The following is a 24,380-nucleotide window of genomic DNA, read 5'->3' on the forward strand; positions in this document are numbered from 1 at the left end:
CTTTAGACAGAATGTTCCAGAGAAGAGCATCTGATATAGTTACATCTCCGAAGTCAAGCAGATCTGGCCTAGCCAAATCATGGGAGAACTCCACATACATGAGAACATCTTAGAGGATCCACAGATATAACAAGCAAATATCATGTACATGAAAGACAGTACTCTTGACCATGCTGAACCTTTCCCTGGGGAGCCAGCCGCTTCTGAGTGAGGTAGAGTGGATAGAGTACACCTGACGAGAAAAGTGAGAGTGTGCTTCAAGGGCACACAAGAGCCGCTCTAGAATGCCTGACGTAGTGTCAATCTGGGGCACTGAAAGAAATTAAAATGGCGGCTCTCGGACCCAGGTGCTTGGCTGGAGGACAGCCTGGGGCTGATATCCATGCTAGCATGCCCTACTGGAGCCCCCAAAACTGCCCTAGAATACAAGGTGCTGTCTCCAAGCTTTGGTAGTGATCCTCAACTCTCAGCACTGTGAACAGGGTACTGTGCAGGGCATAGTCAGACGGGAGACTGCCTAAGTCCCTCTCTTCTTGCTTGGCTCTGACAAGAGCAAAGGGAGGCAGAATTCTGGCTATGGTGGAGAGAACACTTTGCTGTCCTTTGAGTTCATTGGCCTGACCTGTTCATGCTAAGGCATTTGATCTGAAGGAGAATTCAACAGAGGGGAGGATATTTTTGTCAATTTCTTCCTTCCCACTGTAATTCCCTGTGCCATCTCCAGGCAACACTGTTCCAGGCAACACCCCCCCAACCTTTGGAGCACATTTTAGGAGATGCAGGAGGAGCCAACACCAAAGAAACCCTGTTTAATAAGCAGAACTCTGCTCACAGAATCCTGGATTCAACCCTATGTATCCAGGTTTTCTGTGTTAGGAGAAAGAAGAAGAAGAAGAAGAAGAAGAAGAAGAAGAAGAAGAAGAAGAAGAAGAAGAAGAATTTATTAGGTTTGTTTATCCTGATCTTCTTCCCAAAGAAGCCTAAGGTGGCAAAATAAAAAAATCAAGCAAAACATCCATCATTCCTAAAAAATAATGTTGTAACAGTTTGTTTTTAAAGCTGGTGTTCAAAAAAAGTAACATGGAATGAACAAAGAGTTTATAAAGTAAAATAGAAGCTTCAGGTTTTCATACCTGGGGTTGCAGGTATTCCTAAAATTTCATCACAGTATTTGGCATATTCCTTAGCAGGATCAGCAGAAGATATTGTATGGACAGACTGATCAACCTTGCTCAACACAATCTGACGAAGTGTCAGAAGACCTAGATAAAGAAGAGGATCAAAACACAATTTTCAACTAATCGGCAAGAAAAGGGCAAGAGAGGTTTGTTAAGATGCAAATGCTGTAAATTCCAGCCTAGGAAAGGAGCATAGGAAAGAAACAGATTACCAAGTACAGTGGTACCTCGGGTTAAGTACTTAATTCGTTCCGGAGGTCTGTTCTTAACCTGAAGCACCACTTTAGCTAATGGGGCCTCCTGCTGCTGCCGCGCTGCCGGAGCACGATTTCTGTTCTCATCCTGAAGCAAAATTCTTAACCCGAGGTACTATTTCTGGGTTAGCAGAGTCTGTAACCTGAAGCGTATGTAACCTGAAGTATATGTAACCCGAGGTACCACTGTACTTATAGTTGAATAGAATTATACAGAGGAATTCTCATTATCCACTTTAAATTGAAAGAACTGAACAAACAAAAAATAAAATGTGGTAAATTTACATTTTAATAGGATGCATACTAAATACAGGACAAATTGCTTGTAAGACATGGGTCCTCTTTATCTGATATCCCCTTTCCTAGATTATATCGGGGGTGGGGAGATTGATAGAGAAGGCTTGAGGCTTGTGCAGTTCCCCTTGCCCCCCCCCATCTTTCCAACTATAACTAAACAGGGTCCATAAAAACATTTACAAAGTGAAGAATATCAATTAAGGGGGGGGAGTTACTTTGGGGGATACTCGATAGGTTCAACTAACCAAAGGTGCATTCATGTGTTATGAGCTGGAAGAAGCCTGAGCATCCTTGAGTGAAAGAATATCATAAAAAGAAACTAAGAGGGGGAGGGACACGGCCGAAGGAGCTCAGTGCAGTGCAGCTCATCTACACTTCCTTGCCTGTCCTTTCAGCTATCATTTTATGACATTCTTTCACTCAGAATATGTCAGGGATGCTTTTTCTCACACAGAAAGTAAAACTACAGCAAGCGAGAGAGGGGGTGGGGAGGAGACAGAGAGAAGGGAATACCTGTGTTGGCTAGCCTAGAAGCTACCAGTTTTTCAACGAGATCATCTGGGACGTGGCTGCCATCTTTATAGTGCCTGGACATTTCTTGTAGAGGTTCTTTTTCCCAAACCCAGTTCTCAAACATTTGTGAAGGCACCTCTACAAAGTCTGTTTCCACATTAGTTCCACTAAACCGAGCAAAGTCAGTCTATGAAAGAGGAGAACAAATATAAACCAATAAGTGTACATACATATTAAATTACAGCCGATTTTGCAAAAGATTTTTATATATGCACATATAGGTTTATACAAACACTGTACCCCATTCTTCCAACATTCTGGAATGGTTCAGACAACACACAAGAAGGCTAATCCAGTCCTTATGCATGGGGACAGCGTGTCCAAGTTACAGCCTAATTATTATTAATAGTCTACCATCTTCCTTTATCATTTTATCCTAAACCCTGTGCAGTGGGTTTAGCTAGGAGATGAAGACTGGCCTAAAGTCACCCAGGGAGCTTCATGGCTGAGTGATGATTTGAACTTTGCTTTCCCAGGTCCTAATAAGCACTACACCACACTGGTTCTTATATGTGCATAAAATATTACACGCACAGGCCAACATCGCACAGTCAACACCCAGAAAATAGGGAATGACTAAGCAATTTTGACCTATGCACATGGGCCACAACTGAGATGTGTGGGGCCAGTGGAATTGGAGGTCGTTTGCCAGATCTATGCACAGAGGCAAATCAGTCTCGTTATCTGAAGTGGCCCACTGTAGCACTCTAGAGCAATAAAGAATCAGAACTGCAGATTTGGTTCCACAGGTACAAGCAGATTCTATTCCTAATGACCGGAGTCATCAGGGATGGGATGGCACCTCTGCTAAAGTCAATTAACAAGCCTGCCCTTGACATTCATGGGATCAGGATTTACCAAGGTTTGCTTTTAATCTGAAAATTACAAAGAAACTTTATAAACGGGAAATATTTCTAAGTAAAGGGAGAGCCCATCCAAATTTACCATTAATTCTGAATTATTTGAAACCAAAGTTTTCTTTCTTCAGTTGGGGGGAAGTTGACATGCAGCTCTTTGATCTGTTGTCTTCTTTCAAAATGGAAGCTCACGTTCACAGAATCAGACTAGAAGATTTACTATTTTGTCTGAGGAACAAGGCAGCCACTAACCTGTGCACATATCTGGTGCATTACATGTCCAAACTCATGGAAGTAGGTTTTCACCTCATCATGTCGCAGCAGTGATGGGCGATCTAGTGTTGGCTTTGTGAAGTTGGTTACCAAGGCTGCTACTGACATCATTCTGCTGCCATCAGAGAGGAGGCAGCCGGGCTGGAGTCCAAAGCATGCCGCGTGACCATACTTTCCTTCTCTGAGTAAGAAATAGGCCAAAAGCATGTTTAGCAAACTACCACAATGAAAAAGTGAATCATTTGGCATTGCTTACCAGTATTAGAGAACAACATCCTTTTCTTGGAATAGCTATTAACAAGAAAGCATTTCACGTTTCCATATATATGTGTGTGTGTGTGTGTGTGTGTGTATATATATATATATATATATCGCCACCATACTTGGAATCCAAACAACAACAGCATCAGCTCTATGAATATAAGCACATAAAATAATGCTTTTTCTTTCTTTCCTGAAATTGACATAATACCACGAGGGAAATTTGACTGCTTCCTTGTGTCAGTTTTACTGTAAGCTATCCTTAGTCATGTAAAAGGACAGATCTTACTCTCTGGAGCATTAGCCTTTCCTTTTAATGTATAAAAAGATTTCAGGAATGGAATCTAATTATGTTGTCCTTTGGAACTGTGAAGCCAAGTGCAAACAATAATGCCTGGCACTAAACTCCATAATGTTCGTGACTATCACAGTTGCAACAAGGTTGCCCTCAACACCATTTGCAGACCATCAGTTATGTTTTACCACATTATAATTTCTGGAGCCTATTACCTTTTGACTTTTGCCCTCATATTCCTCCTCCTTTATCCTTTTACTTGAGTGTCAGGTATTTCTAAGAGTTACAGCATTTGTATGCCATTACAGAAGGGAAGTGGATATAAGAGCGTCTTGGTCAGAAACTTTTGGTTCTCAATACACCTTCGGGGTGCAGTTATTCTTTCTTGGAAATCTTCTTAAAAGATGGGGTGCTTAGCCCATGGCAGCAGAACCAGAGGAGGAGCAAAGCAGCCACAATCCTTTATTGAGAACCTGCATGTTTGCTTGTTCATGGTTTGGCTTAGCATTGTGTGTGAACCAGGTGACAGAGCGGAAGCAAAGGTTGCAGACATCACAGAGATGTTCTCTATTACCAAGCCATTATTTGACATTGTGGTGAAAGTAAGCCACAGCCCTGATGAGGAAGAAAACTTAAGTGCAGTGATTTCCTGCTAAACATTATTCCTTCTCCTTTTCGAGGAAACTATGCTTAGAAATAGCACTATATCAATTTAGATATGTTGGCTTGGCAGGTTCATCAGCCAACAGACCTGGTTTTCTGTTCTACAGCCAAGCTATAAGAGCTGCCTGAGGAGGTTTAGAAGTTAATCCCGTCCAAGTGTTCAGTTTCATAGAGTAAGGGATGCAAAACACCTTAAGCTTTGAGGCATGTGCCATAAAGGGACATTAGAAATACAAAACAAACTAACTTTGGCAGCACTTGGCAGTCATAGTTGCATTAGGATCTGCCCTGTGTCCTTGAATTCCAGTAGCATTTAGCAGGAAGCAGTGTTAAAAGAGGTCATTGCTAAATATATGAATGCCAAATACAACAACAGTTCCCAGAGTTATTCCTTTGGGGGGAAACTGTGAGCATCCACAAGGAATGGCACAAATCTTAGCCAGGCTCCTAGCTTTCCATCCACAAATAACCAGCTGTGATCAGCCACACTATAATCCTTTAAAAATAATGAGTTTTACCAAGGCTGTCACTGATTCAAGAAATCCTAGTGTATTAATAAATTAATTGCATCTGCGCATGAGCGGAGAAGTGGGTTGGCTCTGAGCTCAGACATTCTTACGAGTAGTTCCACAGATTTCAGCAGAGCTACTCTAAAGAATAGGGACACAGGTGGCGCTGTGGGTTAAACCACGGAGCCTAGGGCTTGCCGATCAGAAGGTTGGCGGTTCGAATCCCCGTGACGGGGTGAGCTCCCATTGCTCAGTCCCTGCTCCTGCCAACCTAGCAGTTCGAAAGCACGTCAAAGTGCAAGTAGATAAATAGGTACCGCTCTGGCGGGAAGGTAAACGGCGTTTCCGTGCGCTGCTCTGGTTCACCAGAAGCAGCTTAGTCATGCTGGCCACATGACCCAGAAGTTGTACACCAGCTCCCACAACCCCAGAGTCGGTCACGACTGGACCTAATGGTCAGGGGTCCCTTTACCTTTACCGTACTCTAAAGAATGACTAAGTTTGGAGCCAACTCTACTGCTCTAAAGAAATAAACATACTTTTCTTTGTAGTTAGTTGATATACACATCCATTGCAACAGGAGTCCCTTTAGAAGAGGCTTCTTTCCAATGTAATAGTTAAGGGAAATGTCTGTTATAAGATGGTCCTTGCCATCTGTTATTTTTTATTAACTACCTGCATTAAAACTAAATTTTAAAGGGTAAACATATTCTGACTGATTAACTAGAGAACACTTTTTATGGTAAATAAAAATTTCGTTAAGAGAACCAGTGAAATATAGTGATCAGAGCAGCCTTGTCCAACCTGGTGCTTTTCAGGTGTTTTGGACAAACTCCCATCATCCCTGACCATTAGCCATGCTGGGAGTTGTAGTTTTACAGCATCTGGAGGGCACTGCGTTGGGGAAGACACAGTTAGAGAGGAGCTTACTGAGTGAGCTTGGGCCAGTGATGCTCTCTCAGCCTAAACTACCTCACAGTGTCATGAGGAAAATAAAAATAGGGAGGTGTGATACCCCCCTTGCACCATGCTGAGATCCTTGAAAGAAGAGCTAGGTATATATGCCATTAAGAGAAGCCGCCGCCACTAATCTTAGCTATAAATCATAAAGTTACCTTGGGTACAGGTCCAAGTAGAACTGCCCTAAAACTTCACCTGTTGAGCTGTCCTTTACGGTGTAAAGTGTGACACTCTCATGCCAAACGTGAGCACCATCCACTTGTTCAAATACAAGTCCAAGCAGCTGCTGGTAAATATTCAGTAATCCTTCCGTGACGGCTTCAATGGGAAAATACTCCTTCAGCTTTTCTTGATCCACAGAGTATTTGAGCTCCTCTGTCTGATTCATGTAATAATGCAGGTCCCATGCATTAATCCTGCCATCGTATTCAAACCCTGCTTCTTCACACTCCTTTTTCTTAAGGTTTAGAATAAACGCTCTCTCAGCCTCACCCAAAAGCTTCAGCTTATTGCTTAGGTCATCTGAAAAGAGAAACAATTAGAATTACTTTTGCCAGCTTGTTTGTCTTCATCTCAAGGGCTCCCAGTGGCATTTGGTTGTCTACAGACCTCTGGACTAGATAAGCCTTTGATTTGATCTAGCAGGGCTCTTATTTTCTTACATTACTGCAGCAGTTACATTTTTATAACCATTTTATTCTTAGCTCTATTTGGTCGAACAGAAACAGAAGGCCAAGAACAAACATCAAATGCAGTTAACTATATGTGACTGATACTGATGTGATATATCAATAAGCCCCTGTTTTAGAACACTGTCTAGTTAATTCCTACTAAATGCTTAATACCCAAGTAATTTCTTCTTAATTAAAGGCTGGCATAGCATTTACTGAAGGAGAAACTCCATTAAAAACTACAACAACTGTATTTCCTGCAAGTTAGTTCCTAACAGATCCTAATCACCTGGATTGGTGTCATTAGGGCATATCTGTTTGCATAGCCTGTAGATAATGAGACAGACAGATATGGACTTGTTCCAACCCAATAAAACACCTACCTATTTGCAACTGGGTGGGTTAGATAATCCACTTTTTCTTTCTTGCACTAGGCAGATTTATAAAATTTAGGGATGTTAACTAGGTGCTCTTGACTGCTTGGCTTACTTCTACTTATAACTAATAAATGGTTAAGCAAGTGCTAGGTAATGTTATAGAAGTCCTCTTAAATCTCATAAATCACACTCATTCTCTTATACTCTCCAAATATATATACAGAGAAACCGAAAGTTAGATAGAGTTTGAGTAGAAAAAAAGATGCTAAAAATACTTGATCAGATCCTTTTCTTTGCCCGCCCCCAGTAAATTTTCACAATAAATTTTACCCCATGATTCAAGTACTATATTTGATACTTTTGCATATATAAATAAAAACAAACCTAAGAACGCTGTAACATTGTCTGTGATCTGTGCAGTGTTCAGCTCAAGAACAAAATTGGCATGTGTGTTGTATCCCATAAGTCCTGCTAATTTTGCCCTCAAAGGAAGCAGCTGTTGAAGAATGCTAACATTTTCCTAGGGAAATAAAAATTAAGGCTTTAAGCTATTTCATACAATGCAAAGAATAAAATGTACTTTTGACAGCAATTGCATACGTTGTGAACGAAATATGCGTCAAACTCTTGAGAACGCCAAAATGCTAAAAATATATGTTTGTTTGTTTGTTTTTTAAAAGTTTCCTTATGTTTTGTAGCCAAGTATCCACAATTTACATATGCTTTAATTCAGGAAGGGCTGTAGCTCATTGGTGGAACATGCATTTTACATGTGAAAGTTTCCATATTCAGTCCCTGGAATCTCCATTTAAAAGGATCTCATGGAGGAGAGCTGGAAGAGACCTCTGCCTGAGATCTAGTACAGTGGTGCCCCGCAAGACGAATGCCTCGCAAGATGGAAAACCCGCTAGACGAAAGGGTTTTCCGTTTTGGAGGCGCTTCACAAAACAAATTTCCCTATGGGCTTCCTTCGCAAGACGAAAGCCCATAGGCAAATCTCCGGGACAGCGGGGAAGCGCAGCGCGTCTTCCCCACTGTCCTCGGACCTCCTCTGAAGGCTGGCGGTGGGGCGGAGAGACCTCCTCCCGCCGCCAGCCTTCGGAAGGCTGCTCCGAAGCCTGGCAGTGGGGCGGAGAGACCTCCTCCCCGCGCCAGCCTTCAGAAGGCTGCTCCGAAGGCTGGCGGCGGGAGGAGGTCTCTCCGCCCCACCGCCAGGCTTCGGAAGGCTGCTCCGAAGGCTGGCGGCGGGAGGAGGTCTCTCCGCCCCACCGCCAGCCTTTGGAAGGCTGCTCCGAAGCCTGGCGGTGGGGCGGAGAGACCTTCTCCCCGCGCCAGCCTTCGGATGGCTGTCCTGAAGACTTGCGGTGGGAGGAGGGTTTTCCTTCCTACCGCCAACATTCAGAATGCTGTTCTGAATGTTGGCGGTGGGGAGGAAAAACCCTCCTCCCACCGCAAGCCCCGGGAACAGAGGAGAAGCGCTGCGCCCCTTCCCCTCTGTTCCCGTACCTGTCCTGAAGGCTTGCGGTGGGGAGAAAAGCCCTTCTCCGCACCGCCAGCCTGGCAAGCAGTTTCCATAGGAACGCATTAATTGATTTTCAATGCATTCCTATGGGAAACCGTGCTTCGCAAGACGAAAAACTCGCAAGAAGAAAAAACTTGCGGAACGAATTAATTTCGTCTTGCGAGGCACCACTGTACTGAACTAGACAGTTGACTGTAATGGAAGCACTTAAGGTAAAGCACCTCCATCGATTTATATGTATTATTATGATACTTACCTAAGCTTCCTCTTTGCTCTTAGCGATCCACTGCTTATTTGATCACATAATTGGGTTTTTAAATAGTTTTCAGAAAAGTTCAAAAGAAAAGTGAAACAAATCTAGCACCTTCACATGCTGTCCTTTGAATTAGGCTAATTTTACACTACTCAGTTCCTGGAATGGTTATCTTAATTCTGAAACTTGCCAACGAATTATTTATAAATGTAAGACACAACAACCAATGCCTCGTGATGACATTATTAATTTCTTTTGACAATTATTCACCTTCTTTAAAACATGTAAGTCCACATGTTTTTTCCCCTGCTAACTCATTTCTGAATTTGTGTTCAGCTGCATCTTTAATCACCGAGGTCTCCAAAGCATTTTAACAAGCTTAACTTGCCTTTATGTACTTCTTGGTATACATCAGTACTAAAACTCTAGTTGTTAAATGAGTAACCCATATAGGCAATGGAAGTTAGGATTTATTTATTTTTAATTTTTGTAAATATGTAGAATTTGAAGATTGCCACTTTTTTTTAAAAAGCGAATTTTCTGTACTCATTCATTTCCCAATGCACTACAGAAGAGAAATGGGGACTCTGTGGCAGTCTGGATGTCATTGGACTCCATCTCCTATCTCCCCTGCCTTGCTGGCTGGGGCTGATGGGAGCTGGAATCCAACAACATCTGTAAGGCCACAAGTTCCGCTCTCCAGTTGTGGATAATATAGGCTACTACCGTGAGAAAACAATCAAAATGAGTCCACCAAGCCAGGTACATAAAGGGCCATGGATCAGTCATATTGTTCCTATATTTTATCTCACTTTGGTATGGGTGGGACAAATCTCTCATACCTCTTTACACCTGGAGTTAAAAGAAGCTTCCATTCTTCGTCTGGTGTCTGGAACACTGCACTTCTTCATAACAGGAAAATAGTGTGGATATTTTAAGGTAACTTTATATCTGTCTGTTTCAGTCTTCTCCAAACTACTGATGAAATCATCAGGAAGGGCACCTGAGGAACACGGGATATAGGAAAAAGGATACTTTTCAGACATTTTCTTTACCAATACAACAAATGTTTGACATAGCAACCATCAAAACTGTTTAATTACCCGGCTGATTTCTACTGTCAACATCCATTTTTAAAATTACCACCCTATGGTTTCCATTATTAGCTGCCTAACGAACTTGTGGCCTTCTAAATATTTTGGACTCCCGCTCCCATCAGCATGGCCAATTGTCAGTGATGATGGGAGTTTTAGTCTAGCTGCATCTGAAGGGGCACAGGTCCCACACTCCTGGTCTATACATTCTCTCATACATACATACGTACGTACATATGTCAACAGCATAAACTGAAGTAAACATGCAAATTCACTATGAGCAACAAAAGCATTCTAAAAACAGTTACATCATCTAAAAGCAATTAGTGTTAAAACATTCTTCCATCCAATGAAATGATCCAAAGAAGACAAAACATGAAACTAACAATATACAGCTGTGGGGAAATGGTCATTGCAAGTAAAGTGGAAATGAGAGCAAGATGTTAACTATACTTTTGACAGGTGAAGCTGATAAGTATCTGAGGTAGCTTTTCCCAACCTGGTGCTCTCCAGATGTTTTCAACTACAAGTCCCATCAGCCCCAGCCAATATGGGCATCCAAAACATATGTGGGGTACTTGATTGAGGACGGCTGATTGAGACAATGCTTACACATATCTGGAAGACTCAGTAGCATAACACTTAATCATTTGACAGCGTTAATACAAAAATGCATACACCTCCTCTCAACAGCAATTGGTAAATATATATATGTATACTCACAAAGTTCATCTTGAGAAAATATCAGGAATGTATTATCTTCATTGAGGTTTTTGCTGAAGTCAATGCATAGTTCGCTCAGTTTCTGCTTTATCATCTTGATTTCCTTAATAGGAGAGAAAGATGGGAGAAGGATAACCTTTATTAAAAACAAACAAACAGAATAGCACAACAGTTTGAACATGCTAATTTATTTGCCAAGGACAAAGAACACTTTCAATATATCAGCCTGAGTTACTCAAGTCATGTATATATAGTTCAAATCCGTCAATTAAAGTGTATACTTCCGTATCTGTGATCCATGCTTTCTTCCTGCATTCAGCTTGGATCGAAGAGGGATGGAGGAAGGCATGCCACCTCCATTGTCACTGGGCATGCTTCTTCCATTGTTTACTGTGAAGCTCTGAAGGTAGTGTGGAAGTGTGTCAGCCCGAATGCCCCATACAGTCAGGAACCCCGATAAGGCAGTTGGGACTTCTTGTCTAAGGAAACCACCAATCACTCAAAAACCATACTGTTTGGAATGTTCTTCTTTTATCCCTTTTTACTATCTGTGGATGTCATACTTACATTTTGTACTTCTGTAGGAAGATGGAGACCATTCCTTTCCCCCATTTTTATTGACTTCTTCAAGTATCTTTTGGCTTCAGGCCTTAAAGTCTCAATGTCACATGTTTGCTGAAATGAAAGCAGATGATGATATTTAGCCATTTCGTAGCATATTAAAAGCTCAGTGAGCATCACAGGAATAACAAGAACGGTGGCTGTCTTCTTCTGCATCATGGATGGGGACACACACACACACACACACACACGTATTATATCAAGCATTTTACTAAAGAAAACATTAATCTTTTGTCCAATATTGAAAGAGTTTATCTATGCCCAGTAGGAGTTGGTGGGGCATTTGCCTGATTTCCTGTCACCTGCATAGCCACTGCTTACTGGGAGGCGGCAGGGGGGTACAGTGGGGAGACTGGTGTGGTGTAAATCAGTGCTCCCGCCAGGGTGTTTGCACCTCAACGACAACAATCAGGTGAGTGCTTTCACACTGGCAACCACCACTGCCTGTGCCTCATCTGCAAAATGAACCGAGGTAGACAGTATTCACTATTTATTTGAATTGTACATTTCTGGTGTGTGTGTGAAATATTGTTTTTTTCACATTGATCTAATGATGCAGTTATCAGCATTCTACAACACACCAGGAATGTTTTCCCAAAAGTTAACACTATGTACAAACCATTTTTGCCATTCTTTACAACAGAGGTGGCTAACCTGTAGCCCTCTATATGATGTTGGACAACAGTTTCCATCAACCTTAGTCACCATGACCAGTGGTCAGGGAATGATGTAGTCCAACAACACCTGGAGGGCACCAGGTTAGATACCCCTCCTGTAGAATGTTCAAAGATCTTGACCAACATATTCAGCAATCCTCCACACACAACAATCCTGAAAGGTGTTATCAGCATACTACACATGGGCAGCAACTTGTGCAAGCCACCTAGCAAGAGGTTAGACATGAATGAGGACTATAGCATAACTTAGTGGGCAGGGGGAGAATGGGACCCTGTTTAATTCACTCAGTCATGCCTAGTGGTGTGAGCAAAAGTTGCTGCCCCTCTGCTTCACAAGCATGCACATGGTGTGTGAGAATAAAATGTTAACTAATAGAATACTGTTGGGTAAATATTGATTTTGTTTGAGGAATTCTAGAGCGAAGCATGTCAGCTGCCACACTGGGCTTTTCCACAGGGAGCAAACATTAAGGGCAAGCAACGACGTTTCATGTTACAGCTGGGTCATCACACACCGCTCAGAGATGAAGGCGTTTTTGAAGAAGGCAGGTACAGACAAATCAGGCTGCCATCTATGCATTCTTACTTGGAACTAAGTGGCAGTGGAGAGGTGGGAAGGAGCAACTTCCAAGTATTTAAATTAACAATCAGGGTGTTTAGGGCCAACCAAGTAGAGAAATGGTTTAAGTTTTCACACACACTGTGCCTGAAACATCTATCAGGTATCTTCCCGTCTCCAGCTACATTCAAATGTTTGCAAACAAACCATTAGCTTATCCTTTTCTACATCTCCTAATACAGAGAGCTTGCAACAACACACTTAAGTAATCAGCACTTTGTTGAACAGGGCACATTTCAGAACAGGAAGAGAGGAGAGTATGAATAAACAACTTAATAGAAGGGTTGGAGGATATCCAAGGATAAGCCACAATGAGCAGAGATGTTGCTCGTTGGAGAAAATGCACTATGCCAACCCAAAATCTCCAGCACAGTGGTACCTCGGGTTAAGAACTTAATTCGTTCTGGAGGTCCGTTCTTAACCTGAAACTGTTCTTAACCTGAGGTACCACTTTAGCTAATGGGGCCTCCTGTCGCTGCTGCACGATTTCTGTTCTCATCCTGAAGCAAAGTTTTTAACCTGAGGTACTATTTCTGGGTTAGAGTCTGTAACCTGAAGCGTCTGTAACCTGAAGCATCTGTAACCCGAGGTACCACCGTACTTCGTTTTGAGCTGTTATTCATAAATTAAATCCGCTGGCCACAGCAAGTAGTCTGTGCCCAATTCCAGTCGCTATGGAGGGTTCTGAATCATGCAGGGAGCCTCTATGCATAGGGGAGGCTCACTGCTTCCATCTTCCACCCTCCATGAGTTAGATGGTGGCAGGGGGTGGGGTGGGGGGAGAGGGCAGAGTTTAGCAAACTCGTCTGCTCTCCCTGCTTATGTGCACGATTTGTATGTAGGTGGAATGCACAAAAAGAGCTTTGTGTAAAACCCAAAAGACATTTTTCAACATTTGGAAAAGAGAACACTTTTCTTGTTTTATGTCAGCACCCTTTTCTACATCAGAGCTGTATCCAATTAGGTTCTACTCAAGAGTATCCCCACTGAATTAATGAACCTAAATTAGTAATGTTCATTAATTTCAATGGTTTTACTCTTGAGTTGGACCTAGCACTGGATACTGCTTTTAGTACATTTTGGAGCTAATCCATGCTGCATTATACAACAGCAGTATTCCTTACATTGTCCAGATTTCTTTGGTGTGTCGGGCATTCAACTAACCTCTGTCCTCTTAACACTGGGCACTTAATTCAGATGGGATTGTGGGCAAATCCAGTCACAAGGCAAAGGTGGAAGGAGATAACTACCCATACTTCAGGCAAGGGTACATTCCTTCAATCCCTGTTCTTCAGCTGCCGAACAGAGCAACACAAAGTTGTTTCCTAGAAAAGGTTATCACTGCTCAAAAGCTTTGCCTCAGGCAGGGTCTCAAAAGGCAGGTTTCACTCAGCCTCTCAATCTGTATTCCATTTAAGGTAAGGTGGTCCTCTATGTGGTTTTGCTCTACAACTCTCATCACAGATGATACTGGCCATGCTATCTGGGGCTGATGAGAACTGGAGTCCTACAACACTTGAAGAAACCCCTTGCTTTTGTGAATATATATGTGTTTAGCCCTTCTAAATATGTATTTAACCCTCCTCTCTAGGCACCTATCTTTTTATAGATGGAGACTGACAAGCCTCCTTGCCGCTGGTGCTGCCTCTCCCTACCTGAGTAGCTCTTTATTCCCCGCATCAGTGGATTTCCGACACCCAAAGCTCATCCTGGCTTCCCAGGAGCCCCACCCCCAATTTACATTCAGGCTCGACTTGTGGTCCAGTCCCAGCATCAAGTACTTTTAACCTCATGGATTGATGATTGGGTATTATATTTTAATGACCTTGAAATGCCTCTTAAGAACATATATGTTTATCCAAGCTTTGTGGGACTCCTACATTTTTAATTGTTTTGTATACTGTCCCGTTTTATTTGTTATATATTCTTCCATTTTAATCTAGTTTTTAGGAAATGCTGGTGGTGGTGATGATCTGAAAACCACGGAGATATCTTGACGGGATTAGTCAGATGAGCAGGAAGATGTCTTGGCTCCCACTTGCTGACAAATGTGGACTTGGGTGACCTGTTTTTCCAAAAGCTTTAATGCTCAGATTATTGGGATACAGATGCAAGCGTGCTATTCAAAGGCACTATAGGCAATAAGCATACAGTGGTACAGATAAAGGCACAGTAGGTGACATGGCTACTCAGTTGAAGAAGCTGATCCAACACCCCCTTCAATCCTATGATAAGGAACCAAGGTGGGCACAATTTAGCATAGCAAGCAATTCCGTTTGTTAGCAAGCAATCTAGCACCCCATCTGTTCATGCCTCTGTTGGTGTCTCTAGGACCTGAGTGATGGGGGAGGTGTCCCTGCTTCCCGAGGGGTGGACGGGACAGGTGGCGCAGCCCCCTCTGGAGAGATGAGGCTACACCCAGCATCTGACAACTCCAGAGGTAAAGGGAGTGGCAGGTAGGCAGAGTGGAAGTGTCAGATGCGAACTCCAACAGCAATGGAGAGGAAGGCAGGGTTTGAGAGTAGGTTGAGGGAAATCCCCCTCCCCACATACTTGGCTCCTCCCTAGGATCCTCAGCATCAGACTCCCGTGAATCAGAAAGCAACCTCTCAAGCCCACCCTGCAGCTCTCCCCAGGATCCTCTGCAAATCAGCGCTCTTTGTTGCTCAGAGGAGTTCGGGGAGCTGGAAGACTCTGATCCAGAGGGCTGGGAGACAGTGGTCAAGATGCAAAGGATCCTTTTCTCAAAATGTATCTTCTGTACCATGAACAATACAGAAAAACATTATATAAAATGATGCACAGGATCTACAGGAGGACTATGGCCTTGGAGAGGGTCCCAGTGGTTGGGAGTTGGGAGGCTTAGACTTGGGGGAAGAGCCAAATATGTTGTCAGAGGAATGACGCCTCCTCAGCACCATTGGATACCCTGTCTTTACCTTGCAGCTGACTGATATAGCACGAGATCCACGTCTGGGTGCCACCTGCTGTCAATAAAGAGCCATCCTAATCAGGGGAGGTACTTAAGGATCAATCTGACTGTGGGCCAAGCCCAGCCATCTCCACCTCTGTCTCCAAGGATGTAGAGGTAACGGCACCATCACTTAACAGACCCTTCAAAATCAGCCAACCTGAAGGAGTAGGAGCTTGCTTGGCCAGTCCTGAGGCTCAGAAGTTCAGCCATGTGAATGACTGTGCCCACTCCACTCTTCAGAAGGAAAGGCCAAAGGGCATGTCAATTGCTGGGATGCTGTTCTAGCTTATGCACAGCCATAGAGCTCTGCTTTGCCTTAGAACCATGTAACCTGTAGACTGCTCTAAGCTGGGATGCCATACTGATTTTTGGAATAACTAATAGTTTGAATTCCAAGTCTGAAAGTGGGAGTCAGGACACTCACCACATCTGCTCATGGGTGGGTGGGGGACCAAAACAGAGAGGAACAAAGTCTCTACTGCTGCCACCATGGGAAGAAAAGAAGATAGGGTAGGGTGAGGTTAAAAAAAAAAGGTAAAGGACCCCTGGATGGTTAAGTCCAGTCAAACTTGACTACAGAGTGCAGTGCTCATCTCGCTTCAGGCTGAGGGAGCCGGCATTTGTCCACAGATAGCTTTCCGGTATGACTAAACGGCTTCTGGCACAACGGAACACCGTGATGAGTGCCAGAGCACACAGAAACGCCGTTTACCTTCCCGCTGCAGTGTTACCTATTTATCTACTTGCACTGGTGTGCTTTCGAACTGGAAAAAGGGGCTTGGGGCAAGCTGCAAAACATGACTGGCAAGGGGGTGAGTGATTGGGCAGAGGGTGGCAGGTATGTGGGGTTGGTGAGTAATGCAAGCAGGGGTGGCAGCCCATGGCATTTTAATATTGTTGGCAGAAGTGATGTGGTCCTAGCAATGTAACTGACCTAGCAATGTAACTGAGTTCAAAATTTCCGAACCAAAATTTCCCATAAAATAATTTTATTCTGAGAATTGTTTTTCTAACTCTGAAAATGTTGGAGAACTTTGCCCCCCCCCGGCCGCCCTCGATTATGCCTCCCTCCCTATTCCCCCCACTTGCAAATAAACAGGAGAACTTCAGAAGGCCATTTTCTCCCAGTCCTATACATTAGATCACAAGATCTACACTGTGGAGGACAGCCAATGCTGGCAAAGGTCCATCCCTTAGCTTTTACTTTTCCACCCATGTTTATCTTGTCCTTTTTTCATATATGTTTATACCAACATAATGAAAAAGAAATTTAATAAAACGTTAATGTTAATTCAACAAATAGAAGATGAAGTGTTTAGCCAAAGAGATCACACTAGAGGCTTCCTTCTGCTCATCAGCAAAACAGGAATTAAATTACAGGAAAACCCCTCTAGGCAACGGAATCTCCTACTGAGAATCATCATTTTTAGACAGAGGCATCCTGACTGAGCATTGCTTCTTTTTATAATGAAAACCCTCCAATGAATAGTGTAGAAATTTGTCACAAATGTAATTCAGCTGTCACCAGGACTAGAAGAAGTGGTTTATGATGCGCTATCCCTCCTGTTCAAACAACAAAATAAAACTGTTGACAGCAAAACATTTTTAAAAAGCAATTCAAGGCAAGTAACCAAAAGTGGTGGGAATTTGAGTAAGACATGGACTCCAAGTACAGCATTAACTCAAACATGATCATAAATAATGAAAAAAAAATCCTGCTTTATTTTGATTTGAAACAAAAAAGTAAAAATGCTACAGTAGGATTAAAATATGTGACAATGAAGATAACCAAATTGTGACCCACACAAGTGATCACATTTCACCGTATAGTAAAAGCTGCTTCTCCAATAAATAAAGCATTTGCAACACCATTCACAAGCAGCTTTTGTAGACGATAAGCCTAAAAACAGGGTTAGTATTTACTTTTATCATTGTACACTGCTAACAATAGACACTTAACTGTAACTAGCAAACAACAGATATTACATTAAGGCCTATGCAAATGCTCAGCAGTGGAATTGTATCAACCTATCTTCATATCAGCCTCGTGTTCTGTCTACATGTGCCACTTACATAAGTGACTACTTTGAGATGAAAGTGTATATAAAGTATGGTCTAATCTGAATCTTGTGCAATAAGTTAACATCACCAAAGAAGTGCATTGCTCCTGCGTACGACCAATGTTTTCTAACAAGCAGTAGCATTGTTAAAACCCATTGCTAACTATAGCAAAGCTTTTCTTAATTGACCTAGATTGCAGCTACAAAAGATTTATTTAGGTGCAGAGAAAATGAGTTCCAGTTATGAAACAATGGTGGAGAAATATTCCATGGCCTTACAGGGCTAAGTGTAATCTCACTGTATACAAGTTGTACAATAAAGTATTTCAATAAGTGCTGTTAAAATGGCCTGAGCAAAGAGTGGGATATTCTGTTCAACATTCTAGTATATTCCTATAGAAAAGTTCTAGCAGCTGATGGGGCCTAATTCTTTTTTGCAAGATATGTTGGATGAAAATGCACTTCAACTCCATAAACTCTGGAACTAAGCCCTGATGTGTGTGCGTGCAGGGGGAGACATACAATGAACCACATAACTGTAAAGTCAGAAGGGTCCCTGTGGGTGATCTAGTCCAAACCCCTGTTTTGCAGGAATCTCAGCTAAATCTGCCATGACAGCCAGGGGCTGTCCTACTTGGTCTGTCTTTTTCTTTTTTTGTACTGATCTTAATCTGACGAGTTAATGCTGAAATTGTTTTCATTAGATTTGCTTTTATTGCGATTTCCCCCCTTCCTGATTTATTTTGATTTGTGATTTTCTTGTGTGATGTTTGGATGCAAGCCAACGGCTGTTTTATTTTAAGGAAATATTAAACGATCAGAAATATCTAACCATCGAAATGAAAACATATTTAATTGATTACGTTGCAATCCCTTTTTTCCCCACTGCCTGGAGCAGCTGTGTAAACCACAGGTCATTTCTTCTTACTGAATTCTCCTTGAGAAGTGTTAACCATTTCTTCCAGCTTTCTATTGAAACAGAGCAGACACAGCTATGTCTCCATTTCTTAAGTAAAAAAAATTAACAGAGATGCTAAAAAGCACTGAACACATAGGCAGAACTTATTGCAAGACTTGGCATTATAAGGCACCTAGGCAAATGGCTGACAAGTAATTTTCCCTACTGTTTTACCTGTAAATGGACAACCCTTTGGAATACATCTTCTCTCATGCTCATCTCAACATCAAAGTGAGAAAGTCTCTTATCAGCTTCTGTGCTTGCTGCACGGACATCTTTATCAGGTGAGACATGTTGTGGAAAATCCAGCATGCTTCTTTCCACTAAAAGAAAACCAAAAATAAACAACCCCAAAATAAACAAAAGACAGAGGATAACAGCAGTACTCAGTGCTACTCATTTGGAGGAAGAGACCTTCCTAGTATGAACAAATTATCTAGATATTTTTTTTAAAAAAAACCTGTTACTATTTCAAGATTTGTTTGAGCTTTTCGTAGAATGTCAAGCAGAAAAAGTGTTTTCTTAGCTAATTCCATATGCATGCAAAGCCCTAAACGGTCAACTTCCTACCTAGCCTGCACAATTCAAAGTTGTTATAAAATCACATTGCTGAAAATCTAATTTCATACTATATCATGTGCCTGCTGTTATATTTAGCTATATGCACCTGTACTTAGAAATCTGATTTCACAAGTTTAGTCACTCCCCTTCTGGTGCAAATTGAAATTGATACTTAGCCATGTCACAATTACCTGAATACTCCACTTCTATATCTGCTAAAGCCTGTACAGTGTTCTCATAAGTAACCTCTTCCATATCAAGCATTCCAATGCTGTCGTAGATTTGCTTTGTTTTCTTGATAAGTTCTTCAGTCCTTGTTCTAATTTGCTCTGGCGGCAAATCCCATTTCAAGAAGTTTCGGTCTGATGCACTACAGGATGAGGCCTTGAAGGCTGAAGTAATTTCTGTTCCTAATGTCATTCTGAGTAAAACCCTTGGACCACCTGCCCTGTAAATAGAAGGAGGGGAGAAGCTAAATAGCAAAAGAAGCAATATAGCAAAAAGTCAGTGGGTTAACTGGAAATTACAGGTGCACTTGTGGAGATTAACTATTAAGAAATATAAGGTGAGATGAAAGATTCTGAAGTTTTTTATACATCTGAAATGTTTTGATAAGGACTAGGATTAGAGACATGAAGGCCCAGAAGAAAACTGGGGAAGGGGATAGAAAATTTGAGGTAAATCCATATATAGTGTGGCAAAACCATATATTCAGATGTAGGTCAACAATGCCAACCAGTGTCTGGGGAGTTCAGACTCCTACGATGAAGATGAATAAACATATATTTAAAGGCTTTGTCTCCGAATAAACATTTTTGAAATTACAGTACTCCTTTTTTTCATTAGAGATAGCTGGATAAAATTGGCTCATCCTTTTGACATGCAGGTGTAGAGTTAAAAAGGTGGCACTACCCTCTTAAGAATTTTCTGGCTGGCCACAGAGACACTGGAATCAGAGATGCTGCTTTTGAATTATGGTGCTGGAGGAGACTCTTGAGAGTCCCATGGACTGCAAGAAGATCAAACCTATCCATTCTTAAGGAAATCAGCTCTGAGTGCTCACTGGAAGGACAGATCGTGAAGCTGAGGCTCCAGTACTTTGGCCACCTCATGAGAAGAGAAGACTCCCTGGAAAAGACCCTGATGTTGGGAAAGATGGAGGGCATAAGGAGAAGGGGACGACAGAGGACGAGATGGCTGGATAGTGTTCTCAAAGCTACCAGCATGAGTTTGACCAAACTGTGGGAGGCAGTGGAAGACAGAAGTGCCTGGCGTGTTCTGGTCCATAGGGTCATGAAGAGTCAGACACGACCAAACAACTAAACAACAACAACAAGATAGTGCCAAACAATCCATTTTAGGAAAGAGCCAATCTTAGGTTAGGCCCATTCATTTCAGTGGGTCTATTTTGAGTAAAACTTTGTTTCAAATCACCCTGGGGTTCATATATTCTCTCGCACAGAAAGAAAGAGACCCATTCTGCCTGGTAGCAGCCTATAAGTTAAAAAATGGGAACTGGTCAGTAAGGCAACCCCCTCCACAGTCTGTCACAATAGTAATACAAAAGGAACAATAGTAGTATCAGAATAAAAGAACTTTAGGAAAACCAAGTGGGGGGGGAGGCAGCGTGTGGAGAACAGCCTTTCAGGAGGGAAACTGTCTGCCATACAAGGTTTAGGTAATAGCTTGGCAACAACTTGAGTGTGGAGAAAGTAATTTTTTCTGTTTTCTCTCTTACCCATAATAGTTCTGTTCCCAAGGCTAAATTTGCTTTCTAAGCTTCCAGCAGGCCACTGCCCCCTCATTATTCCAATTTTCTCTAAAAGTACAAGGGATAAATAAACAAAGGAGTTCTCACAATCCCACAATTCATGCTCCAAAACACATTCAAGCTTGCTATTGAGGGGCGGGGTGAAGTTCCAACCACAGATTTCAATTAGACCTTTTTATGGCAACTGTTATCAGGATTTAGGTAACCATGAGAAACCTGACAATGTAAAGTGAAGCTGAAATTTAATCTCAGCAACAGACCTCCAGACCCTGGGAATTGAACCACAGCAACGCCAGGAAATACAAACGATGGATTAAAATGTCAAAATGTACAAATTACTTATCTCTCCAACAAAGCAGTCCCCTGATAAACAGGAGAAGTGAAAATGAATTTGGCAGCTTGCAAAAAGATGGGCAGGGCAATCCGGTGGGAGCATCATGTAATTGTGATCCTATGTATTCCCAGCGGCAGAGCAGAAAGCAAAACAATACCAGCATAAAGGAAGAAGAAGAATGAAACAATGCCAGCAGCCACTCCACTGCATCCCTGCTAACGCCACCATTACTGCAGTACCCTGTGGAGGGAAGGAACCAGTCAACAGTGGATGAAAGCAGGTGTGCCATAAGCTTATCACAGAATCCAGTCTATGCCCCCGCCAAGACGCAATCCACCAGTACAGAGAATCTACTGCGCGATAGGCTCCATGGCCCAATGGTTAGAAGGGCAGCAACTGACCTCTGCAGCCACAAACTCCAGGGCTCTCTTTAGACAAGGGACGGAATCCAGTGCCAGCAATGAACATCCTGCAAAAAACCCTTTTGCCAGGGACAAAATGGCAACTCTGCCTGTTTTAAGTATTAAAAAACTATTAAAAAATTATATACTGTCCTTCAACAGGCATTGCTGGTGTGATTTGCATAAAAGGAAAATGCAAAAAGAACAAGAAAGAAGAAAGTGGGGGAGGCACAGGTAATAATCAGAAAATGTTAAGACTAAAAGGCAGGAATCACCATATAAATACAATCGGCAGAGATAAAATTAACTCTAAAGACCTGGGAAAACAAGGAGGTATTTGCTTGGCACTGACAGGACAACAAAACAGTTGCCAGGCAGATCTCTCTGGGGACAGCATTCCATAACTGGATGCCATTACTGAGAAGGCCTTTCTTCCCCCTGGTCCTGAAGATGTTACCGTTTGGGTAGGCACATGAGGAGATAGGCTAGTCCTAGGCTGTAAAGGGATTTAAAGGTCAAAACCAGCTTTACCACTACAATAGCACCAATGTGATGTGATCATGGCAACCAGTCCCGCTTAGTATTCTAGGCGCTGCATTCTGAACCAGCTGCCATTTTTCAAAGGCGTCATATGGAGCACATTACAGTCTAACCTGGAGGGTAGCAGAGCACGGAACGTTATGGTTAGACCCTCTCTGTATCCAGACTTTATCTAGCACACCAATATAAGCTGCTAACAGGCACTTCATGCCACAGAAGCAACCTATGCCCTCAGTGACAAATATGCGTCAATGAGAACGTTGAAGTGGCAAGCCTGTTCCTTCAGGCAAAAGGTGACTGTGTCGAGTACAACATGAACTCTCTGTGCAGATAAGCTACCCAACCACAGCACCCCTGTCTCACCTGTATTGAGCATCAGTTTATTAGTCCATTCCCCCAGCATACCTTATTATCATGCCCCACCGGAAGTAACTGCTGAAGGGGCTGTTACAGGAGAACATTGAGCTGTTATCCATTGGCAGAGCCAATCTAAAGCCCTGATAGGGTGACAAACACCAGTGCCTGCTTTCATTATAGGGCCCTAACCATTAAGACATCCAAGCTGAGTAACAATGGCAGGAAGGAGCGCTATCATCTGGAGAACACACACACACATCTAATGCAGACAGCTTTTATTGAGAAGGAGATAGGTAGCCGTGTTGGTCTGCCATAGTCAAAATAAAAAATTCCTTCCAGTAGCACCTTAAAGACCAACTAAGTTAGTTCTTGGTATGAGCTTTCGTGTGCATGCACACGTGTATCTGAAGAAGTGTGCATGCACACGAAAGCTCATACCAAGAACTAACTTAGTTGGTCTTTAAGGTGCTACTGGAAGGAATTTTTTATTTTAGCTTTTATTGAATAACAGCACTAGCGGGATGAATTCTGACAGGTTCACAGAATCATGGGACTGTCAATCCTGCATGGTCCGTGTACTTCTGAAATATGCCCAAGGGTTAGCTGAGTAGCAAGTGCAGTGTTCCCCATCACTGCATCCCATAAGAAACCAAAGGAGATCTAGAGTGAGATCACCTGGCATAAATTCACTGTACTGATGTTGTGTTGGGCGTTCAAGGGGAATTTAGGACTGGGCGCAGCTTAGAGATCAGATCACACACTGTGGCTTTCAATTAAAGAGCAGGAAGAACAGACAGCTATTTTTGGAGGGTGCTCACAGAGTATCTCCATATTAAGAGCTTGAAAAACCTTTTCTGCAGATGTGGCGTTCCTTGGCCATGCAATTAACCACTGCAACTAGTACATGCACATATAAAGGAAAATGAGGACGGTTCTGTTGCTCTCATTTGCTACACTCACTCCCTGACCTTAAGAAGTCTAACCAAGCATTATCCCACAAACATTCAACCAATGATAAAGGTCATTTACTCTCTAGTATTAGTACTAGAAAGTAACTTCATAGGGACTGGTGACAGAAGCACTGCTGAAAATATGAAGAACGGCTTCGGGACAACAAGCAGCATTGCATTATTTATGCCTCGTGCAGAGATGAAACTTTACTTACGTCAAACTCAAGACACTCTGTACATATCTAAGTTCTCCTGTAAGATTCACTCATCTGTCTTTCATGTATCAGATATTTAACATGCACTGATTTGCTGCCAGATCCTAAGCAGAACTGTGTAAATTCAGGTCCACTAATGGATTTAGGCAAGACTAAATTGGCAAAGGAATGGCTGCTGGAATAAAGCAATGATTTCAGAATATGTCACAGAGTCATGCTTATTCAAACGGCATCTAAAACCTGCAACCACCCTCATTAGTAACACAGATAGTGTCTTAGAAATTATTATTTTTTAGCCTGTATCTTCATCACTGTAAAATATGTATAGGACCATAGCATATTATATATAGGCAGACTGTTATAATCACTCTAGCTCATAAAGACAAGAACAATAGCTTTGCAGGTTTCTCAATCATATATTAAATATACAAGCATGTCTGTTACAAACGCAGCTAAACACATTTCAATAAATTAACTCCAAAATTCACGAGCAACTTAATGCTTTTGCTAAATGATTACTGAACTGAGCCCTTTTGTCACTGTTCTACATTAAGGTGTGTCAGAAACTGTATTGTATTATTA

General features: G+C 42.3%; 1 protein-coding gene across 3 annotated transcripts in view; it reads right to left on the minus strand.

The window, feature by feature from the left end:
• Positions 1-24,380, minus strand: part of NLN (neurolysin) — a gene marked incomplete at its 5' end in the record, with an annotated part of 28,928 nt that overhangs the window by 3,508 nt on the left and 1,040 nt on the right. For all 3 annotated transcript variants that reach the window (XM_083465278.1, XM_083465276.1, XM_083465277.1), the window contains 10 exons: positions 1,134-1,262; positions 2,243-2,429; positions 3,412-3,613; positions 6,276-6,642; positions 7,553-7,688; positions 9,786-9,946; positions 10,761-10,863; positions 11,328-11,435; positions 18,844-18,992; positions 19,422-19,678. In XM_083465278.1, coding sequence (XP_083321404.1) covers positions 1,134-1,262; positions 2,243-2,429; positions 3,412-3,613; positions 6,276-6,642; positions 7,553-7,688; positions 9,786-9,946; positions 10,761-10,863; positions 11,328-11,435; positions 18,844-18,992; positions 19,422-19,678 — 1,799 coding nt within the window. The remainder of the gene's footprint in view (positions 1-1,133; positions 1,263-2,242; positions 2,430-3,411; positions 3,614-6,275; positions 6,643-7,552; positions 7,689-9,785; positions 9,947-10,760; positions 10,864-11,327; positions 11,436-18,843; positions 18,993-19,421; positions 19,679-24,380) is intronic.

The sequence above is a fragment of the Podarcis liolepis genome (genome assembly GCF_965112155.1).
Source record: "Podarcis liolepis genome assembly, chromosome: 11".
Taxonomy (NCBI): domain Eukaryota; kingdom Metazoa; phylum Chordata; class Lepidosauria; order Squamata; family Lacertidae; genus Podarcis; species Podarcis liolepis.